General features: G+C 49.1%; 1 protein-coding gene across 1 annotated transcript; it reads left to right on the top strand.

The window, feature by feature from the left end:
* Nucleotides 1-7,820: 7,820 nt before the first annotated feature.
* Nucleotides 7,821-12,888, top strand: SOST (sclerostin). The gene is made up of 2 exons (XM_012786643.2): nt 7,821-8,290; nt 10,913-12,888. The coding sequence occupies exons 1-2, from the start codon at nt 8,071-8,073 to the stop codon at nt 11,332-11,334; spliced, it is 642 nt and encodes a 213-aa protein (XP_012642097.1). The 5' UTR covers nt 7,821-8,070; the 3' UTR covers nt 11,335-12,888.
* The last annotated feature ends 736 nt before the right edge of the window (nt 12,889-13,624 follow it).

Genomic DNA, 13,624 nt, shown 5'->3' with positions numbered 1-13,624 from the left:
GACTCAGAGACATGGCAGAGTGGCCAAATGGATCCTTTATTGGTGGTAGAGCAAACAAATAACCTTTTAAAAGACTTTTTAAAGATAATACCAGAATGCACTAGCACCCATATGTGTGCACATTTGCCAGAATATAGGAGTTGTGTTTTGGACACAGTCTTGTTAGGACTTTATGTTATTGTTGTCATGAAAAGTGGTGAAATATTGTTTATCTTCAGGGTCACTCTGGGCAGAGAGGTAGTCCACAGCCATGCCCCTGGCACCAGCACATGGGTGTCTGATAAAAGTTTGTGGAATTAAACTCTTTTTTAGCGCCAAATATATATAGGCCAAATATATATAGGGCATTGTTCTGGTGGGTGTATCGAACTCCCAGAAGCCTGAATTCATGGTAGGATCACTTGCAAGTATTTGCAAAGGAATCTTACCTGAACTGAAAGAAATATCAGGGACTTTTGTTAACTATTTAAAATTCAGTTTTAAATTTAGATCCAGGCAGTGTTAATATGTCAAGGTGGGGAATGTGCCTTTTTCAGAGTTGACCGGAAGCTCCCAGTCAGGACCATGAGAAGCAGGTGTGTTGCAAGGCCCCACTTCCAGGTGTGAAGATCTCTGATCACACAGGAGTGGCCCTGTGCAGCCTGGATATTCACTGTCCCCTATTCTGTGTGACCACAGCAGCCCTGAACAACTAGGATCTGTCTTCTTTTCCAGATGTGGGGCTGTCCAGGCAGAGCCACTAAGTGAAATGGCCATCCTCTAAACTGTGTGCCTCATGTCACAGTTTTCAGGTAGCCTTCCTACTTAATCTAACTTGAGCCTCACAGTAACCCTGTAAAGTGGGCAGAGCTTATCCACATATTGTGACCTTTCAATAAAAAAGGGACTGGGTTTCAGAATGATCACAGGCGTGGACCCCAGGGTTGCCCGGCTCTTTAAGGCAGAACAGAGGCAAGAATTCAGGTTTGCTGCTCCTTGAAGCTAGATTCTCTCTTTAATACAATACTTCTCAAGAAATGAGCTCCCTGGGAGTATCCAGCTATGCTGCTCACGCCCTTGACCCAGCCCTGGAGAAGGAAGTAAAAAGGGTAGGTCCACAGTTGGGTTAGAATGTGCAGCTCTTGTTCCAGGCGACATGTAGCACCCCTAAGTCAGGCCTTCTGCTCTGCTCCTGGAGGAGGCTTGGGCTGGGGCTCCCCTCCCATGCCCAGGTCGTGGTCACCCCACAGGGCAGCCACAGCTACTTGGGTGAACACAGCAGGTCGGTGTGGCTGGTTAACTAGGACCTCTGGAAGGCCTCTTTGTGTGGACATGAGGGAGAAAAAGCCATTGGGCGAATTACTGCCTTTACTTTGGGACTACTTTTACGTGGATAACTTAGGATTTCTTGATAGTTTTTCATCCCAGAAACCTCATTATTTGCTTCACAAGATTTAGCTCCTAGTACTTTAAGTAAAATATTAATAAAATTCTACTGTGTAAGAGCCAACACATGCCCAGCTGTGAGTGGGAGCTGTTCCTGGACAGTTTTCCACCCCCTGGGAAGTGATGGGATAGGAACTCAGGGTGCCCTCCTTCCTCCCCAGACCTGATCCCTTTCTTCAACCAACAGAGCCCTGTCCAGGCAAAATCCGAGGGCCAAATGGTTTTCTTTGAGATCTTAAAGCAGTATAGATTTCCACAGGCTGGTCTGTTTCCCTGCCACTCTGAGTTATCTTGAGAGCAGAAACCTCCACCTATCAAATGAGGGGACTCATCTAGAAGACCTCTAAGGTGCCTGCCGTTTGGCTCTGAGTGGTCTCTAAGAATCCCTGCTTGAAATGTATTATTTAATAGCACCGCCAGGAAATTAGGGTATGTGAGTAATAATATGCTGGCCAGAAGGTGGCGCTGCATCCCACCTGTGGTGATGGATGGTTCAGAAAGGTGAATGTTTGGTGCCTTTTGTGCTGCAAGTTAATGTTAAGATGCTAATGTTTTAATCAAAATAAGCACTGACCTTAAATATAAAGATATGACCTTTTCTCACAGGAAATTTTCTTTTTCATAAAACGGGTGTCAGAAATAACTGAAGAGCCAACAACAATGGTCCTTTCAAGTCAAGATTTTATCCTGATTGGAAATAGAGACCATCTCAAGTTGAGAGAGCAGATTGGTTGAAAGCTTAACTTTTGTTCCCTCTTACTTCCTGCCAAATTTTCGGGTGATTTGATTGTGAAAGAGTGAATTTGCTGGAAAGAAAAGGGGAAGGTATCAAATTGGTTAACAAAAAAAACCCCAAAAACAAAACAAGTTTAATGTTCATTGTATCACAAATCAGTGTTAAAACACTAAAATTGTAACCAAAATAAATGTCTTACATTACAAAGAAACCGTCTTGTTTGTTCTTCTTATCAGAGTTGATTTTCTTTTATGCTTCTATGCTTAGCTTTTATGTTTACTTTTTCTAACTCTTTAAAATAATTATCATCTAAAAACTAGCCATCCTCAGCTAGTTGTAGGTTCCATGAGGGTCCCCATGCAGTAGCTATTTGTGGAACATCTCTCCAGTACCAGAAATTTTCTATGTTAGGAATATTCTTGGGTACAGTGGCTCACCCAAATGAGGAAGGTAAGATTTGTGTGCTTAAGAAAGTAGAGAACTGGGGTGACAATTTCAAGTTGGCCTCCCATGATGATTGGGTGGCATTTTGGGATTTGAGTGATCCTGCTAACAGGCAATCCTAAAATATATCTCCTGCCCCCAGATACCTTAAAGCTCACTATTGGCATCATATTTCTTTTCCCTCTGAATAATAATAATAAATAAATAAAGAATTGAGAAAGTGGGTGTCTTTTGTCCCAGACAGAAAAGGCCTGAGAGAGAAAGAGGCTCTCTAGACTCTATCCCGCCTCTGTCACGTGTCAGTTAGACTGGCTCACCATTTGTCAAGCCTCTTTGACAACATAATCTTGATGATTTTACATAAAATCTTGAGGCATAGCACTACTAGATAAAACTGGTAAAAGTGTTTTTTAAGTATAAGTGCTAAAAATATTTAATGAAAAGGTAATACTATACATATATAATAATAAGTTTAAACAATACAAAAGGCTTATAGTGAAAAGTGAAACTCCTCTTACCCCAAACCTTTAATCTATCTCCCCAAAGGAAGCCACTATTACGTATCATATCCTTCTAGAAAAAGCCCATGCATATGTACATATGTGTATAGATAGAGATCGGTATGCTTTGTTTTTTTCTAAAACTATGTTTTAGTTATTTCTTAGAGTTCTACCCCATTCATTTTAACAGCTACCTAACATTCCATTGCGCATGGGTACGCAAATAAGGATGGCGATTTGGATATCTCTCCATGCAGGCAGCTGCCTAAAAAAACGAGACTGCCCTCCAAATCCAGGTATTCTCTTCTTACCACTGACCAGTGGGAGCAAAATCTGTTTAAAAATGCAGCCAATAAGGAGAACATTCAGTTTCCATTAATTAGAGACAGGAGCTTCCTTGAGAACCAAGTAGAGAATGACACCATGATGATCTTCGAGGTTTCTTCTGGTTCAAATATTCTATGGTCTTAAGGAGTCAAAGGAGGATAATATACTCTCCAAATTTGGCCTGTTTTTCAAAGTCTGGTCCAAATGCTGTGTCTTACCATGAGGATCCCAGCTCCACCTCGGGGGGATGAAATTGTTCTCTCCTTTGAAGGCCTGTAACACTTTGTCCTTTCAAAAAATGCATCTGGCCAGGATGTGGAACGACAGGACTCTCATTTCTGGCAAGAATGCAAAATGGTACAGCCACTTTGGATGACAGTTTGGAAGGTTAGTTTCTTGTAAAACTAAACATATTCTTAACTATACAATCCATCAGTCATGCTCCTTGGTATTTATCCAAATGATTTGAAAACTTACATCCACATAAAAACCTGCACACGAATTTTTTTAGCAGCTTTATTCAGAACTGCCAAAACTTGAAAGCAACCAAGATGTTCTTTAGTAGGTGACTAGATAAACCATGGGTCATCAAGACAGTGGAATATTATTCAGCACTAAAAAGAAATAAGCTATCAAGCCATGAAAAGACACAGAGGAAACTTAAATGCATATTATTAAGTGAAAGAAGCCAATCTGAAAAGGCTATACTGCACATGGTATGATTCCAACTACATGACATTCTGGAAAAGGCAAAGCTATGGACATAGTAAAAAGATCAGTAGTTGCCAAGGGTTGGGGAAAGTGAGGGAGGGATGAAGAGGCAGAGCACATAGAATTTGGAGGCAGTGAAAATACTTTGTATGATACTATAATGGTGGATACACATCATTATACATTTGGCTACATCCACAGAATGTACAACACCAAGAGTGACCCCTAATGTAAACAGTGGCCTTTAGGGAACAATGATGTGTCAGTGGAGGTTCATCGATTGTAGCAAATGTACCAGTCCGGTGGGGGACGTTGGTAACAGGGCAGGCCATATATGAGTGGGCACAGGAGGTGTATGAGATATCTCTGTACCTTCCACTCAATCTTGCTGTGAACCCAAAACTGCTCCAAAAACCAAAATCATCTTTTTAGAAAAAAAACATCTGAACCTTTTCTCAGTGGCACCAGCTACTTTCTACTTGGTATTGGAGGTATTTGTATGAAGAACTTACTTCTTCCCTGGTATGGGAGCTTCTGGAGGGGGAGTGTGCCCCCCTTGCTTTATTAAATGTTTGGCAAGTGAACATAGAACAGGCTGCTCCGTAGGAACAAAAGCTAGTAAATCATCACATGGAAAAACAGCCTTTCTGGAAATTAAGGCACAACTATTAAATTTAATATTAAAAAGTAATGGCCCAAACCCAGTGTTGGCAGCCTTGGTTATGAGTTGAATTGTGTACCCACCCCCTGAATTTATATGTCGAAATCTTGATCCCCAGTACCTCAGAATGTGCCCTTATTTGGAAATAGGGCTGTTACAGATGTAATTGTTAATAGTTAAGATGAGGTCATCACTGTGGACCCTAATCTGATATGACTGGTGTCCTCATCCACAGGGGAAGAACAGCCGTGCAGCTCGTCGCCAGGCCCACCGACTCTTCACTCCTCAGACACGGCATTCACCTCTGGAAATAACCCTAATGTTAAAGAAAAAAAATTTATGGAATACTGCTCAGCAAACAAAAAAAAGGAACAAGTTTTACTAATATGTAAAATTTGGATAACTCTGAGAAATTATGCTGGTTACATAGTGATCGATTCCACTTACATGGCATCTTTGAAATGAAAATATATAGAAATAGAGATTAGATTAGTGGTTGCCAAGGGTGAGGAGTAGGGAGGGAGGGTGAGGGAGGGAGGTGGGTGTGGTTACCAAGGGCAACCGGAGGGACCCTCAGGGTCACAGAGCTGTTCTTTATCTTGACCCTGATGGTGCATCCTTGACTAAATATATGTGCTAAGATTGCATGGCACTGAATACACATCTGTGTGCATGCACACACACACACACACACACACACACGAGTACAGGCAAAATACATTGCCCAGTTAAAATACCAAGGGGATCTGGGCCACAGCCCTCTTCCCAGCCTTCCTTCGGGGCTAGGAGCCGGTGAGCCATCCTCAAACAATTGGCGAATTGTGTCAATATCAACATCCTAGTTGTGAGATGTCCTGTCGTTTTTCAAGATGTTACCATTGGGAGAAATTGGATAAAGATTACACAGAATCTTAATATTTTTCTTACAAGTGTTTGTGAATTTACAATTCTCTCCAAATAAAAAAATTTAATTAAAAATTACTTTGTATGAGGATGTTCATAGCAGTGTTGCTGAGGATAAGAGAAAATTGAAAATAATATCTAAACTACCCACAACAGGAATCAGCTAAAACCCTGGGGGTTTAACCCCGGGGAATGTTGTCTAACTCTGAACAATGACAGGTCTGTGGACTGAGCAAATATAAAGATCTGCCAATGACTTAACATTAAATGAAAATGCAGATGACATCACTGCAAGTTTTCGCTGGGCCATTCTGTGAAGAGCATTCCTATACACTGGCCGACCATAATTCAGAGGAGGGGAGATCACATTTAGAGGTTCAATCCAGTGGATACTTCCTTTTTCTTGTAATATTACTTCAGTTCCAAATAAAAGAATGAAATGAAATCCTGAGCTTCGCCATTCTCCAGTGTCTGGCGCTTCCTTCTGTCTCCAGCAGGTGGCAGAAGTGTTCCAAGGACGGTTCCCATGGTCTCTCTAACGTGGACGGTCCAGCCGCTCCCAACAGCAGGTGGGGCTATGGCTCTAAGTGCCCATCCCACCTGCTCGAGGAACCCAGGCATCAGAAAGGCCTCTCTGAAGTCCATTGCAAGAAGGCAGTTAGTTGTCTGGCCATGATAGGGTTAACCGTCCACATTCCAGAGCAAGGGAAAAGGACTGGTGGGTCACAGACAAGGGGAGGGGGCTCTGAGGCCCAGCTTCTCCCAACACTACCGGCTTGGCTCTGTTGGGAGAGATAGATCACCCCCAACAATGGCCACAGCTGTTTTCATCTGCCCCAAAGGAAACTGACTTAGGAAGCAGGTATCAGAGAGAGCCCTTCCTGCAGGGGCTTCTGTCTGGCTTGTAAAACTGTCAGAGCAGCTGCATTCATGTGTCAGGTGATGGATGGTGGAAAGAGGACAGTCGGCCGCAGATGGACACAGCAACCTACAAGTTGAGGCAGGTGGCAAAGGCCTTGTGGAGGCTCTGCAGGTGGGGCGTACTGATTCATTGCCCAGTTAAAATACCAAGGGGATCTGGGCCACAGCCCTCTTCCCAGCCTCCCTTGGGGGCTAGGAGCCGGTGAGCCATCCTGAAACAATCCATCTTCAGTGAAAGCTTCCGCTTGGCCCTACTTTCTTTTCTTGCACCTCAGGTGTGAATCTGTCTCCCCTGTGCCTCTACCTCCCCCACCCCCAGCCCCGTGCCCCTCATTCTACGCAGGGCTGAGGTAGCAATTCCTCTTGGCTTCTTTGCAGGGAATAGGACCTGAGATGGCTTCTTGGAGCACACCCTGCCTTATGCACCGGTGAGGTCTTCCACATAGGACTTGAAGATGGTTTAGAAAAATGTAGCAGGCTGGGAGGTAAGAAAAAAAAATGTCAGCATTAAAAATGCTGGCCTTGGCTTTTGCTAAGGAAAGGAATTCTCAGTTTCCACCCCCACCCACAGCCTGGTCAGGGAAATAGCTGCCTTTGGCACATCAGCCTGGGAGCCGCAGTGAGCGCCCTGGCTGAGAAGTGCCTGTCACCGTGCACAGGGTCCCGAGGAGCATGAGCTGAGGTTTCCTCTTTGTGCTCCATCACCTGAGCGTGAGTGACCTGCTCATCCTCAACTTGTACCCAGAATCCCGCCCATCTCTCCCAAGCCAGGACCCTTGCTGTGGCCCTCCGGTTTTCTCTCTTGCCTTCCAGAGTGTGCCAAGAGAGGCTTTCTTGGTCAGGATAATCAACGCTGAGACTCACGGAAGGGGGGGCCAATGGGATTTCTTAAAAAGCATCCTTCTGCCTCTGGCTAATTCTGTGGGGCCAAACAGACACCCCTAGGGCCATTTGTTGGTGGGGTGACAAATGAACTTGACCTGAGAAATGGGATCAGCTGGGCTCAGCCCTGTGGATGGCTCAGAGCTGCACATTTTCTGTTGAGCTGGTCCACAGTTTGTTTTGAGACTGCCCAGGGAGGCAGACAATTAGAAGCTGGAGCTCATTTTGATATCTGAAAACCACAGCCGTCTGCACGTGGGAGGTGCCAGAGAGCAGACTCGGGCCCTGCCTCACACGCCCCCCTCTCTCTGGGTCACCTGGGAGTGCCAGCAGCAATTTGGAAGTTTGCTGAGCTTGAGAAGAAGTCCTTGGGGAGGGCCTGCTCTGAGCACACCCCTTTCCCTCCTCCGGGGCTGAGGGAAACATGGGACCAGCCCTGCCCCAGCCTGTCCTCATTGGCTGGCATGAGGCACAGGGGGCTTTAAAAAGGCGACTGTATCTGGGCTAGGGACCGGAGCCTGTGCTACTGGAAAGCTGTGTGCCCTCCTCCGGCTGGCACCATGCAGCTCTCTCTAGCCCTGTGTCTCGTCTGCCTGCTGGTGCACACAGCCTTCCGCGTGGTGGAGGGCCAGGGGTGGCAGGCCTTCAAGAATGATGCCACAGAGATCATCCCCGAGCTCGGAGAGTACCCCGAGCCTCCGCCAGAGCTGGAGAACAACAAGACCATGAACCGGGCGGAGAACGGAGGGCGGCCTCCCCACCACCCCTTTGAGACCAAAGGTACAGGCGGAGGAAAGAATTTCCAGCACAAGGGGCCTGGGGAGGTAGCTGGGGAAGTTTTAGAACCTTTTCTTTGGGAGGCTCTGAAGACTAGGGTAGACCACCAGCCTCTGCCGGCACCAGTGGGCTTGCCTGGAGGCAGAGGGACGGCAGGCCAAGTGCAGCCTTTGAACTCAAGTGCAGGACGTGAGGCTGGCGGGGGCGTGCTGAGGGGGTGGGGGTACGGCTTTGGGACAGGCTCAGGGCTCAGAAAAGGTTTCAAAGAATCCCTTCCTGAGAATACAGGAGCCAGGTCCTGCTGCTGCACCACTGGGGAGGGGACAAGGTGAGGGAGCCTCAGATCTACGGAGTGGCACCTGCTGGGTGCCAGATGCTCTATGCGGGCTGTGGGTGCACTCTACCCCAAGACCCACCTTGAGGAAGCTCCATGGTGTGAATCCCCAGCTTGAAGGTGAAGAAACTGAGGCTTCTGAGACTAAGTAACTTGGTAGTGACTAGAAAAGCTGAGATTTGAACACAGTTTGATCCGATTGCAAGACAGCGCTGGGAGGGGCTGAGATCCCCGCATGCAGTGGGAAGGGGACGTCTGCGGCTCCCTCGCCCACGGCTGCCCAGTGAGCTGGCACTTGAAGGAACAGGAGCTGTGGGCACAGTTTTAGCCTCTGCCATGGGTGGCAGCTGAGCCCCAGCCCTGAGGGGAGGCAGCGCCCTCTGATGCCTGGAGTGGGTGCAGGAGGCACCATCTGTCTTGAGCCTCGGTCCCAGACCCGGCCTTGCCTCGTTCCTGGAGAGAGAGCCTGACCCTGGGAGAGGGAGAAGGCGGTGGGTCCCTGGGTTTCTGGTCAGGCCTGCACAGAGAAGCCTGGGGCAGTGTGCACAGCTGGCTCTGCAGCCGGCAGGAATGGCTGGGGTGGGGGCTGAAATGACACTTCCGAGTGAGGGCCTGGCTGCCCTCTGGCCATCACCCAGGTGGGAGAGGAGCCCACCACCCAGGCTCCTGCATGCCACCCCTGCCTGCCTTACAGCCTGCTGGGGCTGTGGGGCGCTAACAAGGGCCACCCGGAGAAGGGTAACCAGGACCCTGGGAGGGCAAGGCCCCCCCCCCAATTCCCCCACCTCCCCACCCAGGCAAGGTGTCAACTGAACTCGAGTGACTGCTTGAAGGGCTATGGGGAACCCAAATTCACCTTCATGAGAAGCCACAGCCCCTGAGGAAGCCACACACTCAAAACAAAGTCAAGCTCTGCAGAGGAAGTGCTTGACCTAGGAGCACTATTCTTGGAAAGCCCTAAAACAAATTTCCCTGGGCAAATAGTCCACCCCCACACACTGCCCCTGGGGGCGAGGGTGCCAGACCAGCCCAGAGCCCATGCCTGCCCTGCTGTGTTTGCTGGAGTGGGAGGGGAAGGTGCCTTCTCTGCCCCTACTCTGGTTTTGGTCTTAGGACTACTTTTTATCCCTTTGTGTCACATTGGAACTGTCCCCATGAAACCCTTGGGGGTGGACAGGTGCTCACATGAAGCCCAGCTATTTAAAAAGCTGCCACCCATCTAAGCCCACAGTAGGAGACATGGTCAAGGTGTGTGCAGGGGACCAGGCCAGGCCTCAGAACCCAACCCCCTTGCCTGGGCAGTGAGCTTGCAACACCATCAGGTGCCCATTCAAGTGACACAAAGCAAGGGGTGTGCCCAGCAGACAGCCAAGTACACAGTGGGTGCTTGACAAACGTTCATGGCAACTGAACCTATAGGTTTTGGGTCAGAGGTCAGTCCCCTCTGGTAGGAAAGCTGTAGTAAAAACTGCCCTAACCTTCCCCTCCCCCCACCCCCCAGCCAGCCTCCCAGGGGTGCTGGAGCACATGAGCTTCTTCCCTTGTGCAGACAAGAGGTGCTGGAGTCAGGAGACCCAGCTCTGCCTCTCCGGCAAACTCTTTTCTCTCTCTGGGCCCCCGTTCTCACTGCTAATGAGGGGGTTGGACACGCTGCTGTTGGTTCCTTTCAAGTCTAATGAATTCCTATCCTGACCACCTCCCCTTCCATCTCTCGCCTCCAGAGCAGCCATGCTGATTTATTACCCTCGATTAACCTCTACTCCTTTCTCCATCTCCTGTCCACCCTTCCCAAGTGGCTGGAAAAGGAATTTGGGAGAAGCCACAGCCAGGCAGAAGGTGTGGCTAATACCTACCGTGCCCAGGCCAGGGACTCTGCCACACAAGTGCGCCTTAAAGCAGAAGAGGGCCGCCCCCTAGGAGAGGAATATTAGCAATGCATAGTAACAGCCAACACTTCCAGCCCTTACTATGTGCCCAAGGGTATTCTTTGCATTGTGTGTGTAATGGATTAAATCACTGAATCCTCGGGATAACCTATTTTACAGACTGGGAGGTTAAGTAATTTGCCCAATATCGCACAGGTGGTAAGTGATCGAGCCCTGGTGTTTGAACCTCAGCAGTCACAGGGATCCAAGGGGAGAGCCTGGGATCTTTCCACGAGCCCCAGAGTATCCCGGACCTTCCTATAATAGGTGCCCAGGGGCAAAAGCCTCTGGAGGGAAGGGGTGATGCAGGCTGAGGAGTGGAGGGGGCCGGGCCGGGCAGCCCCTCACGCGCGCCTCTCTCCGCAGACGTGTCCGAGTACAGCTGCCGCGAGCTGCACTTCACCCGCTACGTGACCGACGGGCCGTGCCGCAGCGCCAAGCCGGTCACCGAGCTGGTGTGCTCGGGCCAGTGCGGCCCCGCACGCCTGCTGCCCAACGCCATCGGCCGCGGCAAGTGGTGGCGCCCGAGCGGGCCCGACTTCCGCTGCATCCCCGACCGCTACCGCGCGCAGCGGGTGCAGCTGCTGTGTCCCGGGGGCGCGGCGCCACGCGCACGCAAGGTGCGCCTGGTGGCCTCGTGCAAGTGCAAGCGCCTCACCCGCTTCCACAACCAGTCCGAGCTCAAGGACTTCGGGCCCGAGGCCGCGCGGCCGCAGAAGGGCCGGAAGCCGCGTCCCCGCGCCCGGGGCGCCAAAGCCAACCAGGCCGAGCTGGAGAACGCCTACTAGAGCCCACCCGCCCGCCGCGCCCCCAAGTTTCTGTCCTCTGCGCGCGGTTCGACTGTTTGTATTTCATTTTAAATGCCTGCAACCCAGGGCAGGGAGCTGAGACCATCCGGGCCCTGCGGAATCCCGGGAGCCTGCAAGGCCCCCCTCGCCCGCCCGCCGAGGGGGTCCCTCAGGGGAGGGGAGAGAGTTGAGAGTCACAGACACTGAGCCACGCGGCCCCGCCCACCGGGGCCGCCTCCCTTCGCTGGTCCCATTTCAGAGGAGGCAGAAACTGAAGCATTTTTACTGTCCTGGGGTTTTGAGGGAGCGGTGGAGAGTGTGGAAAGTCCAGGGCCTGGTTAAGAAAGTTCGATTAAGATTCTCCATCCACCTCTCTGCCCGTCATAAAGCCCATGTCGTGCCAAGAACACAGGACTGGGGGTCTGTAGATACGGTGTCTAGTCCTGACTCTGCCACTAACTTGCTGTGTGACCTTGAACTACACCATTCTTTTTCGGGAACCTCAATATCTTTTTGTAAAATGGGGGTGGGGGTGGGATTAGGATTTGGAGGAATGTACCGTATTCCAAGGACCCTTACCTCTTGAATGGGCACAGGAGAGCGAGAGGGAGCGCAAGAGGTTGAACTGACTCACTACCAAGGTCACTTCCAGAATTCAGAGTTGTGATGCTCTGATCTGACAGCCAAAGATGAAAAACAAGCAGGAAAAAAGAAAAGAGGCTATTTATGGCTGACATATTTATGGCTGACAGACTCCTGGAAGAAGCTGCCGTCGTTCCCAGCCCAGCCTCCCCAGATGTTTGGCTACCTCCACCCCTCCATCTCAAAGAAATAGCACCATCAGTTGGGGGCGAGAAGGAGAGGGTCCCAAGGGTGGTGGGAAGGCCAGAAATCACACACACACCCTCATTCCCAAAAGGCAGAGTCCCTCCTTCACCCCATGGCTATATTTTAAAGTCACCTTCTGAACAGAAGTTCAAGGTTCAAGGATGCTGGGCTTACAGGTCCAAGGGAGAAGGCACCACACACTCAAGACCAACACATCCCTTTTGAGGCACCTCCTCCTGCCCACCACTTAGGGACACATTTCTGCCTAGGAAACAGCTTCCTGCTGCTCTCACATGTGATGACATACCTTACATTAAAAGAATACTATCGGGGGAAAATTACAAGTGCTGTACATATGCCGAGAAACTGCAAAGCATAATAGCTGCCACCCAAAAATCTTTTTGAAAATCATTTCCAGACAACTCTTACTTTCTGTGTAGTCTTTAATTGTTTTGTTTTTTTTTTTAAAGATATTTTAAGCAGAAGCACATGCCGTATGAAAGCCTGCAGGACTGGTCGTTTTTTGTAACCCTTCCACGTGGCACTTGTCCACACGAATGAAAGTAGTGGTTTTTAAAGAGTTAAGTTACATATTTATTTTCTCACTTAAGTTATTTATGCAAAACTTTTTCTTGTAGAGAATGACAACGTTAATATTGCTTTATGAAATAACAGTCTGTTCTTTCAGAGTCCAGAGACATGGTTAATAAAGACAATGAATCGTTACAGAGAGGATGTGGTCTCATTTTGTCAACCACACAGAATGTCATGTTTGTCAGAGTTCACACCCTTCCCTTGGTAACTAGGGCTCAAAGCTTGGAGATACCTTTGACTGCTCTCTAGTGGCCCTTGTGACAATTATGTCTTCCTTTGAAAAGTCATGTTCCTCCCTTCCTTTCCAAACCTAGACCACATTCCTTTACCCAGGACATTGTAATAACCTCAGCCTGGTCTCCACAACACCGTGTTCTAGAAACTCTGTTCTCATCACATCACTCCCCTGCTCAAGAACCTCCAATGGCTCCTCCTTGCCCAAGATCAAGTGCAGTTTTCCCAGTCTGCCTGATTCCCACCTCGCATTCTGCCAAGCTTCCTTGCTGACTTTAAATGGTCACTCTGACTCCTGCCTCCTTAGTTTGCTGTCCCCATTCCCCCTCCCCCCCAGCAACTCCTACTCTTTCTTTGGGGTTCATTTTACTTAGCACCTCTTCCCTGAACCTTCCGGAAATGCTCCAATCTCCAATGATCCCTCTCGCCTCTGATGTCCCAGCCCCTTTGGTCCACACCACTCCTTTGGCTCCTGATGTCTTCCATTTGACACTCATTTGTTGAGGATCTGCCTAGCCTGGCCAATCCTGCTTAGTCCTGGGAGAGACACAAAGCCAAGTACAATTCGGGACCAGCTCACAGGGAGCTCGGTCAAGCTTTTTTCCAAGTGTGAATTTTATGCCTCCTGGTGAAC

This window comes from Microcebus murinus, chromosome 18 (genome assembly GCF_040939455.1).
Source record: "Microcebus murinus isolate Inina chromosome 18, M.murinus_Inina_mat1.0, whole genome shotgun sequence".
In the NCBI taxonomy this organism is placed as follows: domain Eukaryota; kingdom Metazoa; phylum Chordata; class Mammalia; order Primates; family Cheirogaleidae; genus Microcebus; species Microcebus murinus.
Note: the sequence above shows the minus strand (reverse complement) of the source record. Positions and strands in the feature narration are given on the sequence as shown.

Bases quoted from the DNA above. Each gene is read 5' to 3' on its own strand.
- SOST (XM_012786643.2), top strand. From the start codon at position 8,071: ATGCAGCTCTCTCTAGCCCTGTGTCTCGTCTGCCTGCTGGTGCACACA. The intron at 8,291-10,912 runs GTACAGGCGGAG...CTCTCTCCGCAG, and splicing joins CCACCCCTTTGAGACCAAAG to ACGTGTCCGAGTACAGCTGC.